This window comes from Urocampus carinirostris, chromosome 3, assembly GCF_059441175.1.
Source record: "Urocampus carinirostris isolate Australia breed hairy pipefish chromosome 3, RoL_Ucar_1.0, whole genome shotgun sequence".
Classification (NCBI taxonomy): Eukaryota; Metazoa; Chordata; class Actinopteri; order Syngnathiformes; family Syngnathidae; genus Urocampus; species Urocampus carinirostris.
Window position 1 is genome coordinate 9,333,418 of NC_142351.1, and position 13,552 is coordinate 9,346,969.

Below are 13,552 nucleotides of genomic sequence, written 5' to 3' on the forward strand. Positions count from 1 at the left end.
ATCAACAAAAAGAAAAAAAAATAGAATTGCTAATGAATAAATGGTCTTTATTGACATTATACAAACATATTACGAAATTGGAGGGCTACTCCTCTCAGTGTAAAAAAACGATTATGAAAGGGGCTAGCTATCTACACGCTAGCGTCGGGTAACCAAGACTTCTGCAAGGTCTTTGCGATGATTGAAATACAAAAGTCACAAATGTAGCGGTTTTCACGAGTAGTTTCCCGTTTAATGGGTAATGGATCTGGCGTTCTTGACTAGCCGTATTCGGCAGTGGTGGCTTAAGACTTGTTAGTTTAGCTGTTAGCTTTTCCTTCCAACAACTCCTTTGTCAATTCCCGGATGCGATTAAAAATAAATAAATAAATAAAACAGGCAGTTTAATTACTACTTCTTTGCGCTTTTTTGACTTTCCTCAGAGTCCGATTTAATTAATGAATGTATTTTCAATATAATGAGCCGCTAAAGCTATGAGCTGTGGCGTTTGTTTTGGTGGCCATTTGTGCACGCGCCGCATTACAAACTTTGCCTCGCCTTTTATTGGTTGGTTCCATTAAAACCTGCTTCCGATTGGCCAGCGTTATCGATTCGGTTTCGGATAATCGTGCAGCCCTATTCAAATCCCAAAGTTCCCTGATGACAACAGCGGCTTATAGACTGACTGCACGTAAAGCTCTTACGTAATGCTCCCTTTTCAAAAATGTGGGAATCTGGATTTTATGACTGATACATTGCATTTATTGGTAGTGGTGGTTTAAGACTTGTTAGCCTAGCTGTTAGCTTTTCCTTACGACGCCGCCTTAGTCAATTCCCGGACGAGATTTTTTAAAAAAAAAGAAAAAAAAACGGCAGTGTAATCACCACTTCTTTGCGCTTTTCTGACTTTCCTCAGAGTCCGATTTAATTAATAAATTTATTTTCAATGTAACGAGCCGCTAAAGCTACGAGCTGCGGCGTTTGTTTTGGTGGCCATTTGTGCACGCGCCGCATACAAACGTTGCCTCGCCTTTTATTGGTCGATTCCATTAATACCTTCTTCCGATTGGCCGGCGCTGTCAAACCGCAAAATGTGACAATACTTGTTGGCCAAACACTCCGTCAATCAAAACAAACTAGAGCTATGAATCCTTGAAAAAAACCACAGTGGTTTGCGGTCACACAATAGCATTACGTCACATCGGGATATCAATTTAATTTCTGTTAATCGTGCAGCCCTATTCACATCCCAAGTTACTCCAACGACAACAGCGGCTTATGAACTGACAGCACGTAAAGCTCTTACATAATGCTCCCTTTTCAAAAACGCGGATTTTCTAACTGATTGATTGCATTTATCGGTAATCAGGGTTGGGTAGGGTTACTTTAACTGGATTACTTTCAATTACTTTTGGATTACTCCAGTACCAAATATGCTCATAAAAGACAAAAGAAACTAAATATGAATAACATTATGACTCACAACACGTGGTAAGCTTTCTCTCCTGGCTTTGATCTCCGGCAAAACGAACATAAAATGCGACAGAAACAAAATGAAAATAAATCCAACATCATTTTTGCCGTTCCGTGTATTCCGTTACTCCCCAAGCCTGCACGAAACTTAGTCATTTTATTCATATTTAGTTTCTTTTGTCTTTTATTAGCATATTTGGTATTGGAGTAATCCAAAAGTAATTGAAAGTAATCCAGTTAAAGTAACCCTACCCAACCCTGTCGGTAATATACACACATTTGACACTTTGCTTTCTAACATGTAAAAGTGAAAAAAAGACCTAAACACTAACATAATAATCAAGGTAACAGTGGCAAAGTGAGGCCTACATACACAAAACAGAATTATAATTGATCAAAAATAATAATAATGTGGTGTTAAAACAGTGGTACTTATCTTAAATCAGTACCTTCCACTGTACCTGTTGAGTGATGCCAGCAGACTTTGGATGAAGGAGCTATAGGAAGACTTCACTTCCTGGAGGAGTGTGATTTCACAGCCAGACACTATCTGTACACATTGCACACTTTTGAGCATGTATCCAAACTATTCCGATCCGTGAAAAAGCATTTGGATATCTGTGTTTTTGCATATTTATCGGAAATGTTTCAGATTATCAAACCAATTTTAATGTCACACAGAGACAACACAAGGAAATACGAAATTCACTTTTGAAATGTTGATTCCATTTATTACGCACAAAAAAAAATCATAACTTATCTGGCCTTATGTGAATTAGTAATTGCCGCCTGGGCCACCTTTGGCAGCGATAACAGGAATCAAATGTTTACGATAATTAGGAATGAGTCAAAACGCTGTGGGAAGTTTTTGGCCCATTCTTCTTTGCAAAATTGTTTACATTTCAAGGCAAAGTCAGCTTCATTGTCAATTGTGCAGCAAGAGAATTGAAATTGCGTTTCTCTTAGCCCTCGGTGTCTAGAAAATAAAAAACACAAAAAGACAGTGCGACAGATAAATAGACAGTGCACACAGTCTAGTTATAAAGTGCATTGTGGTACCTAGTAAACAAAAAGTTCTGAGTTGTAAAAAAAAAAAAATCAAAATAAATAAATAAAAATTCTTGAGTTGTGCAATCTGCCATATTGGTGGGTTTTCTAACATGAACTGTTTATGGACACGCAACAGCATCTCAATTGGATTTGAATCCAGATTTTGACTTGGCCACTCCAGAACCTTCATTTTGGGGTTTTTGAGCCATTCAGAGGTGAACTTGCTTGTGTGTTTCAGATCGGTGTCCACCTGCATGATCCAAGAGTGTTTGAATTTGTGGGCATGAAATGTTGTTGGGCGGCAGTGGCTCAGGAGGTAGAGCGCTCGTCTTGGGATCGTGTTACATGTAGAAGTGTCCTTGGGTAAGACACTGAACCCCTAAGGCCCCCAATAAGCAGGTTAGCGCCTTACATGGCTGCACGGCCGCTATTGGGACACTGTAAAGCGCTTTGGGAAGTCTTGACTTGAAAAGCGCGATATAAATGCAGATCATTTCATTTCATGTCCTTCAGGATCTTCTGTTAAACACCAGAATTTATGAATTTGTCAACCACAGCAAGTTGTCTGAGGCAAAAGCATCCCCAGACCATTTACTGTTCATGATACAAAATCCTGGCCAAAAACAGCCTCCATGGGAGTTTCCAGGAAAAAAAACACTGCTGTCACAAAAGAGGAAGTTACTGGTGTTGCCACAGTAGCAAACCACTTTACCACAGATATTATACCTCGCGTTGTCTTTTTTGTGGCTGGAAAAAAACGTCTAGACTATTTACTATCTATGACTCCACCATAAGAAAGACACTGGCATCCATGGGAGAGTTCCCTGGCAAAAACCACTGTTGCGACAAAAGATCATAAAAGGTCTTCTCACGTTTGCCAATAAGCATCTTGACTATCTTCAAGACCTATGGCGAAACATTTTACGGACTTAGTCAAAAATTTAACTTTTCGGAGGGTGTGCAGCTCCTTATAGCTGCCGTATAAATGGCACAGCATTTGAAAAAAAAAAAAAGAGCATGACGCCCACAGTAAAGCATGGTGGTGGCAGTGTGATGGTTTGGGGAAGCTTTGCTGCCTCAGGATCAGGACAATTTGCTGTGGTTTCTGGAATAATGAATTCTGCTAGTTACTTTAGTGGCCAAATCAAAGTCAGGATTTAAATCTAATTGAGATTCTGTGGTGTGACTTTAAACGGGCCGTTCATGCTAGAAAATCCTTCAATGTGGCAGATTTAAAACAATTTTGCAAACAAGAGTGGGCCAAAATTCCTTAACAGCGTTGTAAAAGTCTCAGCAAGCATCGTAAATATTTGATGTATGTTATCATTGCCAAGTCGCTAATAGGTTCAGGTGTCAATTACTTTTTCACATAGGTTTTGATTGTTTCGTGCCTTACACCGTAGGCGCCGCTGCAAGCGGCAGCCTTTCCAGCAACTCTGTGTTATTTTGCTCTTTTTGTGATTTATTTATTGTTTTTATTGTCTGCTTCCATCTTCTGTGTTTTTCGTCCCGTTTGACAACTACACTTTGGATTACTTTCTATCCAATCCTTATGGGGTTTAACGCACAAAAATGCGCTTATTCGAGGAATCAACTCCTTGCCCTGAAGAATTCTCGTGCCGGCGTGATGAGGGGGCCCGATCTTGGCTGCAAAGCTGGAGCTAAGGTGAGGGCTAAGCGGCTAGCGGCGAAATAAGCCCTCGGTAAATGTGAACTCTCTACCAAATAAGACCGACGAACTGGCTGTGCTGGTGAAAAACATCAAAGCGTACAGGGATTGCAGTTTGCTGTGTTTTACGGAAACGTGGCTCACGTCTAGCATCCCAGACGCTAACGTGGAGCTACCCGTTAGGGCAGACAGAGACAAAAGCCTGCGGGAAGCGGGCTACGTGAACACACAAAGATTTCCATCTGCTGCAGGGACGTCGAACTTTTGGCCTAGCGTGTGACGTCATCCACTCCGATAAATGACAACACAGCACCCCGAGGCCATCCTGTTAATAATCAACACAAGGATACTGCTGGAAGTGTGAATTTCCCTACGGGATAAATAAAGTATCTACCTATCTATCCAATACATGGTATCACATTACATAACTACATTTTGCATTTCCTTGGGTTTTCTCTGTGTGATATTAAAATATATTTGATGATCGTAAACCTTTGGGAGCGGTAAATATGCAAAAAAAAAAACCACAAAAATCAGGAAGGGGGCAAATACATTTTCACGGCACTGTATGCAGACTTACGCACATGAAGTGTGCTAATGAATAGGTGAATATCTAAAAGGTACCCGCGTAAGCGTGTGCAGTTCTCTGCTGTTTGATGTTGTTTTTAAGTTTAGCTTTTGCAGGTTGTAGGCACAGATCTTGAACCCTGAAGTGCCTCGGCCCCAAACGACCACACACAGGAGAGTCAGGAAGAGGCAAGGGTATGGTGCACACCACCTCATGATAACTGTGGGACGAAAAAAACATGGGAAAATTAAGGCACTAGTCATTTCAGTAACAATTTCCGCGTGAAAGTGTGGTTCGGTGAAGATTTAAACTGGTAAAGAATAAAGATGAGAAGACAAAATAAAAGGAGTTGTTGGAGGTAAGCACTATAATTTTTAGATTTGATTATTCTATTAAAGTGAATTTAAATCAGCCAAAAAATTGTGCACTCAAACTTAATCTTTAATGTACCATTAACATTTTTTTGCGTGGTAAATAGTTGAATATAGTCAAATAAGGAAACAAAATGACAGAGTGAAGGAAAGATGGACACTTAAAATAATGCGAGTAGATATAGATTGGTTGCAAAGAGGATCGGGAGAACTGCTCTCGGATAAGAAAATTCCTTCCCTTCCCAAAACCCTCTTCCGAGCCCTCTCTTTTCATTAAATCTTCATGGTAACAAAAACACATCAGCCCCAAAAGGTGTGGAATCAAAGAACAGCCATATGATTGGCCAATGGAGACAATAATGCAATAATTAAAACAACCAATGACAGGGAGTCCAAATATGGAACTGGCATCCCATGAAATCTCCTTTGCACATGTCTATTAGTAACTTATCATTTCCCCCTTTTTATTTAACATGAACAAAAAAATAATTCAAATCGCAGTACTGTAAGCATTGCAGGATGTAGGTAAGATTGAAATGCTAGAGCTGCTTGATCTGAAAAACAGCCTGTCTTTTAAACAGTCCCTAATATTTTACTTGTTGAATTGTTGCTATTATGATATCAGAACTGTTATTATAAATATTATGTTTATTTTTATTGTTGTTATTATCATTGGTGCCGCAGTGACATTTGGTAACTAGGCGCATTATGACGTTGAGGGATGGGTATTGCGAAGATTAGTGTATAAAATCTGTGATTATTGTAATTATTATAATTATTGATATCTGACCTATGAAATAAGTATATCCATGAGATTTTGTTATATTAGACATAAGAGGAAAGGAGGATTTGTAAAATGTATTTAATAGGGAAGATAAAGGGGTAGGAAAAATAAGCATCTGCTTCTGACTACCCCTTTTCGAACATGTTATGTGACATTATTTTGTTGTTGACTCATTGTTTTTGTCCTGTTTTTATTTTAATGTTCGAAATAAAAGTTTTCATTCATTCATTCATACTTGGCCACCTACGGAGGGGGGCAAGGGGGTCCCTGTGGTGGTTACCTCAGCTTCACCAATGTATGAATGTGTGACTTAATGGTCTTAAATGCTAACTGATTAATTTGTGCGAGAATGCTTCAAAATTAGAAGGAGCCGGACAAACAAGGACAAGTCACAGCAACCTAGCGGGTCAGCTAAAGTCTCCCATCCAAAATCTAAGAAGCAGAACCTTTAAAAAAAACCCTGTTATTATGCATGCTTAAAAACATATTTGAGATACTAATTTCGTAGATACATCTAAGTGTGACAACTCAACGGCGACTGAAGCCTTTTGCACGCATGTATGGACTTGCTGCGACAAAGACGGAGTAGCCAGGAAGCGCCATTCAACAAGTGGTGGAACTTGTTAAGTGACGTTAAAACTCTACGCTCCACTCGTGCACAAATACAAGCCCGCATGCATGCGTAACTTCAGTTACTCCAACCCCAAAACAATTCAAACTCTAAGATCCAAACCCCAAAAGGTGATCAACAGTTGTGATGACTGCAAAAAAGGTCCTGGTTTCCCCAATTTGTGTAGGACGAGGGTCTGCAACCTTTTTCAGGCTGAAAGCTATTTTTTTATTTACTAACTAGCGCAATGAGTAAAAGTTTGACATCCAGTTCTAAAATAATAACTTATCATGTGATTATTACGTTGTTACTATGCAAGCAGGAAAATGGGTCAGGAGTTATGGGTAAAAAGGGTGTGGAGGAAATACTATATTTGTAAAACACACACTTGTGTATAACACCCACCCCACATTTTTTTTCACCTAAAGAAAAAATCTGTAAAAAAACATTCACTTTTTCTCAGCTTCAACTAAGCATTATAAATAAAAAGCTTTGTTGAACATGTGCTGCCATGACTACAATAATTGACAATGTAAACAATACACAACATCAGTGTAAAATTGTCAATGTATTTATCAGGGTCTGAAATAATGTCTGCCCGTCGGGCATACAACTTACAAAACATCTCCGCCCAGGGGGGCCAAAGACTTTTTCAAGTTAAAAATAACAATATAAATGTTTTAAATCAAACGTTTGCTTTATTCCGATTTCAAAATCTTCATTCGGTTTTGAGATTTCGGAATTTCGGTTCATTTGGCAATTTGCATACTCGGCAGCCGATCAGAAGCCTGCATCAAATAACTTTGTGCTTCCGGATTCTCCCGAGCGTGATAAGGTCGTTCATTTGCATATCATTTTCCAAAGTAGACGCACAGAGAACACAAGAAAAATGGAGAAGTGGTTAGGAATCAAGCCAAAACCTCAGCCTCAGAAGAAAAATTCAAAAGAAGCCAACAAAACTCATGCCGCTACAAAACGTTAACGTACATTAAAAGCATTGTGGAAAGAGGAGTTCATGTGGCTTGGAGCAGACGACGCAACGCAAACATTGCATGAATGATGATGAGTAAATACAAGTACATACTGATGGCAGATGGAAAACAGCGATGTCATATACGAGCAATGAATGTTATAAGTAGATTTATCTCATCTCATTAGCTGCACCGCTTATCCTCAGTAGGGTCGCGGGGGTGCTGGAGCCCATCCCAGCAATCATAAGGGCAGGGGACACCCTGAACTGGTTGCCAGCCAATCGCAGGGCACACAGGGACAGACAACTCGCTCGCTCATTCACACCTAGGGACAATTGGGACCGGCCAATCCACCTGAAATGCATGTCTTTGGAATGTGGGAGGAAACCGGAGTGGCCGGAGGAAACCCACGCAAGCACAGGGAGAACATACAAACTCCGCACAGGAAGTCCGGTAGCTGGATTTGAACCCACACAGGAGGTTCCCAAGACCTTAGAACTGTGCCGCACACACACTAACCACTGCGCCGCCGTGCCGCCCTAAAGTAGATTTATAATAAACTTAATTTTAAAGAGCTGTTCTCTTATACATTCTGATTATCAATCCTGCCCTGGTGTCCGCTAACTTTTCGGCATGAGTTTCAGACACTGTATTTATTTAAAGTCAGATTAAAATAGAGAGATAAAGAGATCAAATTGAATGTTTTTTCCAATGTCATACACAAAACTGGTTAGTGGTTAGGATGCAGCGCTGTCGTCGCCGCAACCTGGATTTGATTTCCCAGTCTTGAGTCTGATCAGCGATGTTTTGGAATTGAAACAAACTCAATCATTGCACAAATACAGTAAAACCATTCTTTAGGTCAGGGGTGTCAAACTCATTGTAACTCGGGGGCCACATGAGTAGTAGATTAGAGAGAAAGAAATATGATTGAAAGAGGGAGAGAAAAAGAGAGAGGGTGGGACAAAGAAAGGGAGAAAGAGAGAGAGAGAGAATATGATAAACAAAAGAGGTAAAAAGAGAAATGGTGAGAGAGGGGGGAAGAAAGAGAAAGAAAAATCCAAAGACAAATAGAAAGAGAGAGGGAGAGCAAGAGAGAAAAGGAAAAATGAAGAGAGAGCAAAAGAAGGCAAAAAGATAAATAGAATAAGAGGAACAGAGATAGAGAAAAAGAGAGACTGAAAGAGGGAGAGAGAGAAATACAAGTGCAGTGTTTGTGAGAGGCACCTGGCTATTTCAACCTGCGGCTCGTTTTTCTCTTGCGCTTCTTTGAGTGTTGTCTCGTGGGCCGGATTCAATCCCTTAGCGGGCCTGATCTGGCCCGCGGGCCGCCTGTGCTTTAGGTAAATAGAAATAATAAATCAGTGCATTCGTGTGCAGCCCACACGAATGCACTGATTTGTGACGCTCTTAATCAGAGTCTCAAAGGGCTGCACAGACCACAGATTATTGCAAACTACAGACTATTATGACTCCATCCCCTGATCTAAAACCTACATGAGGGCAAATAATACACAGATATTTTCAACATAAAATATAGGTTATTCATATGCTATAGAATAGAAGTGTGTTTTAAGCTTAGATTTAAACATTTCCTCAGAGGTTGCAGATCGAATCTCAGGGGGAAGAGCATTCCACAGCACTGGGGCCCGAAAGGAGAACGCTCCGCAACCTGCCGATCTCTTCTTGGGTCTTGGGATCACTAGTAGACCAGCAATTTCAGAGCGAAGGCATGATGAACTGTTCTTTTGCCTCTCGGTCTTTTGGCTTGTTTGGGATGGGATTTTTATTTTAGTAAGGAAAACTCCATCCGGACTAGTTTACAGGCTGGGGAAGTCGTTGCTGTCATACACTTTCCGGAGAAATTTCAACATGTTACCTAGTGTTCTCTTTTATTGATGTTTACTATTGTTTGTGTACTGTAACTCAGTGCTAAATCTATTCCACCCTGGTCATCTTGGAAGGGGGATTACCAATTGTGAGGCCTCTTCTCAAGGTTTCTTTTTTCCTCACGCTGAAGTTTTGAGTTTTTCCTTGCCTGCATGTTGGTTTAAGATCAGGTAATGGTGTAATTGTAATCCTGTGCAGTCCTTTGAGACATTTTTGTGATTAAGGGCTATATGAATAAATGTGACTTGACTTGACATCCGAACCTCAGTGGAAATGTTTAAATCTAAGCTTAAAACACACTTCTACTCTATAGCATATGAATAACCTATACTTTATGTTTATAATATGTGTATCATTTGCCTTCATGTAGGTTTTGGATCAGGGGATGGTGTCATAATAGTCTGTAATAATAGTTTGCAATAGTCTTTGATCTGTGCAGCCTTTTGAGACTCTTTGTGATTAAGGGCTATATAAAGAAACATGACTTGACTTGACTTAAAAATAAAGATTGTGATTGAAGGATTTGGACTAGAAAGGATTTTATACGATTGAATACAAATTACAGGGCGAGGTCAGGGCACCCTGGTGGAAAATGTTGTTTACAGGAACGGCGAGAACGGGACGTACGGCTGATAAGATAATCAGCACATCCAGACGCTGTTGAGGCACAAAGGCCCTGATGACGTAGAAACGCTCGGTGTTGTTTTGAATACCCCAGACATCGGTACTCTTCTCCGAGATGGTGAAGCCCTGGGGGCTTCCTCTGCCCGCCCATGGGAGGAGTCGGCACGCCATTAAGCGGGGAGAAGATGGCCAATAGGAGAAAGCTAAAGGACTTGAGAAAAAGGCTTCCCAGAGACTCCAACGTCACTAATTCGTCCGTTTTCGATGGAGTACACTTAGTTAAAATTGTTAATGAAATTAAATCTGCCCCCGTGTGGAAATGTCGGCTTCCTGTTCATATTTTCCCTCAACAAACGAGCGCGCATAAATTGTTGGGTGAATGTAGGTTGTTTGGTTAATGGAGTCAGATAACCAATCCGATCAATTTGGTAAACGGTACATTTTGATATCAATTCCCAACATGATTTATATAAAAATGCATAACAACACAAACACATCACCTATCCCTACTGTTTTTTTTCCCACAGTATCATTTGTTTTCTTCTGCAAATCAAACATGACCATTAAAAGCAGATGCGGCTTTTTTGGCTTGGTAAACGCCATAAAATCAGGGTTGGGTAGGGTTACTTTAACAGGATTACTTTCAATTACTTTTGGATGACTCCAATACCAAATATGCTAATAAAAGACAAGAAACTAAATATGAATAACATGACGGCGGGCGCAGTGGTTAGCGTGTGTGCGGCACAGTTCTGAGGTCGTGGGAACCTCCTGCGTGGGTTCAAATCCAGCTCCCGGCCTTACTGTGCGGAGTTTGTATGTTCTCCCCGTGCTTGCGTGGGTTTCCTCCGGGCACTCCGGTTTCCTCCCACATTCCAAAGACTTGCATTTCAGGGGAATTGGCCGGTCCAAATTGTCCCTAGGTGTGACTGAGCGAGTGAGTCGTCTGTCCCCATGTGCCCTGCGATTGGCTGGCAACCAGTTCAGGGTGTCCCCTGCCCACTGCCTGATGATTGCTGGGATGGGCTCCAGCACCCCCGCGACCCTACTGAGGATAAGCGGTGCAGCGAATGAGATGAGATGAGAGATGACTAAATTTTGTGAAGGCTTGGGGAGTAACGGAATACATGGAACGGCAAAAATGATGTTGGATTTATTTTCATTTTGTTTCTGTCGCATTTGATGTTCGTTTTGCCGGAGATCAAAAAGATCAAAGCCAGGAGAGAAAGCTTACCACTTGTTGTGAGTCATCATTTGATTCATATTTAGTTTCTTTTGTCTTTTATTAGCATATTTGGTATTGGAGTAATCCAAAAGTAACTGAAAGTAATCCAGTTAAAGTAACCCAACCCTGCATATAATAGTAGCTACCCTATCTACTCATAGATAGACGAACACCTGGCTTTGTGAGTCAAATTCTACCTTTATTTTTAGTCCTAGTTTAACATAACTAGTGCTGGGCAGACTGAATACTCCACTTAGTAAAATATTTACTTGTATTTTATGATTTTTGTGCTTTGACGAAAAAGCGCTAGCTAGTTTGTAGCCGAAACGATGGCACAATTCACCACCATTACAAAAGCTTAATGTGGGCAGGTACTTGCACTTTTTTGCTCCGTTTAATTTCGTCCTCACACAAATAAATAGGCTAAAACAGATGGCTAAACGTTTAGTTTTGAATGTTTTACCTTACCTGGGACGAAGTTCAGTCTTAGGGCGGCAACGCGACTCAATGGCCGGTGTTCTTGACTTCTCTCTCCACAAATCTTCCTGACACGCCCGCTCACCTGACTATACTATAGTCACTGACATTCCTTTAAGTGGAATGACGATAGACAATAACTTTAAATGAACGGATGCATTGCATTGGGTGGGATTAATACAGAGAAAGAGTTTTGATTTAATACTTTTGTGAGTAGTGTTTCGAAGCGTTATTTAGGACTTTTGTGTTGTTCACGAACGAAGCGGTTTTATAAGAAGACTCTTTGAAGAGATCAACGGGGACGACTCCCAAGCCAATCGGGAGTCAGATTCCTTCGAGATACCCTTCAAGTCTCTCTCTGTCTCTCTCTCTCTCTCTCTCTCTCTCTCTCTCTCTCTCTCTCTCTCTCTCTCTCTCTCTCTCTCTCTCTCTCTCTCTCTCTTCATTATTCTCTTAAAGTTGCACGTGAGGTTTATATAAGGAAAAACTCTTTTGAAGCATTAATTGCCATTCACGAACGAAGCGGCTCTATGTGTGAGCTCATTATCTAGAAAAAGGGAAAACGACTCTCTACCGATTCAGAAATTGAATCCCCTTGAAAGACCTCTTCTCTCTCTCTCTCTTTCTCTCTCTCTCTTTCACTTTCTCTATCTCTTTCTCTTTCTCTTTCTCTCTCTCTCTCTCTTTCTCTTTCTCTTTCTCTTTCTCTCTCTCTCTTCTCTTTCTCTTTCTCTTTCTCTTTCTCTTTCTCTTTCTCTCTTGATTATTCTCTTAAAGTTGCACGTGAGGTTTATATAAGGAAAAACTCTTCTGAAGCATTAATTGCCATTCACGAACGAAGCGGCTCTATGTGTGAGCTCATTATCTAGAAAAAGGGAAAACGACTCTCTACCAATTCAGAAATTGAATCCCCTTGAAAGACCTCTTCTCTCTCTCACTCTTTCTCTCTCTCTCTTTCACTTTCTCTATCTCTTTCTCTTTCTCTTTCTCTCTCTCTTTCTCTTTCTCTTTCTCTTTCTCTTTCTCTTTCTCTTTCTCTTTCTCTTTTGATTATTCTCTTAAAGTTGCACGTGAGGTTTATATAAGAAAAAACTCTTTTGAAGCATTAATTGCCATTCACGAACGAAGCGGCTCTGTGTGTCGGCTCTTTATCAAGAAAAGGGAAAACGACTCTCCACCGATTCAGAAATGGAATCCCCTTGAAAGACCTCTCTCTCTCTCTCTCTCTCTCTCTTTCTCTTTCTCTTTCTCTTTCTCTCTCTTTCTTCATTGTTCTCTTAGAGTTGCACGTGAGGTTTATATAAGATTTTTTTTTTGAAGCATCAATTGCCATTCACGAACGAAGCGGCTCCATGTGTCTCCTTATCTAGAAAAAGGGAAAACGCCTCTCCTCTCTCTCTCTCTCTCTCTCTCTCTCTTTCTCTCTTTCACTCTCTCTCTCTCTCTTCCTCTCTTTCTCTCTCTCTCTCTCTCTCTCTCTCTCTCTCTCTCTCTCTCTCTCTCTCTCTCTTGATTATTCTCCTGAAGTTGCACGTGAGGTTCATAAAAGAAAAAACATTTTGAAGCATTAATTGCCATTCACGAACGAAGCAGCTCTATGTGTCAGCTCTTTATCTAGAACAAGGGAAAACGACTCTCCACCGATTCAGAAATGGAATCCCCTTGAAAGACCTCTCCTCTCTATCTATCTCTCTCTTTCTCTTTCTCTTTTTCTTTCTCTTTTTTTCTTTCTCTTTCTCTCTCTTTTTCTCTCTCTGTCTTGATTATTCTCTTAAAGTTGCACGTGAGGTTTATATAAGAAAAAACATTTTGAAGCATTAATTGCCATTCACGAACGAAGCAGCTCTGTGTGTCAGCTCTT

At 40.5% G+C, this 13,552-nt stretch overlaps 1 protein-coding gene across 5 annotated transcripts in view; it reads right to left on the minus strand.

Moving 5' to 3' along the window:
* The window catches only part of LOC148368600 (deoxyribonuclease-1-like 2), a 28,827-nt gene extending 16,904 nt beyond the window's left edge, over window positions 1-11,923 (minus strand). For 2 of the 5 annotated variants that reach the window (XM_088330579.1, XM_088330577.1), the window contains exons 1-3: window positions 11,683-11,923; window positions 4,796-4,959; window positions 1,914-2,002 (exon numbers count right to left, since the gene is read on the minus strand). In XM_088330579.1, the coding sequence (XP_088186705.1) occupies window positions 1,914-2,002; window positions 4,796-4,954 (248 nt within the window). In that variant the 5' untranslated portion in view covers window positions 4,955-4,959; window positions 11,683-11,923. Of the gene's footprint in view, window positions 1-1,901; window positions 2,003-4,795; window positions 4,960-8,702; window positions 8,804-11,682 lie in introns of those variants that run through there. The other 3 variants (XM_088330578.1, XM_088330575.1, XM_088330576.1) reach the window with 2 other exon arrangements.
* Between the last annotated feature and the right edge of the window lie 1,629 nt (window positions 11,924-13,552).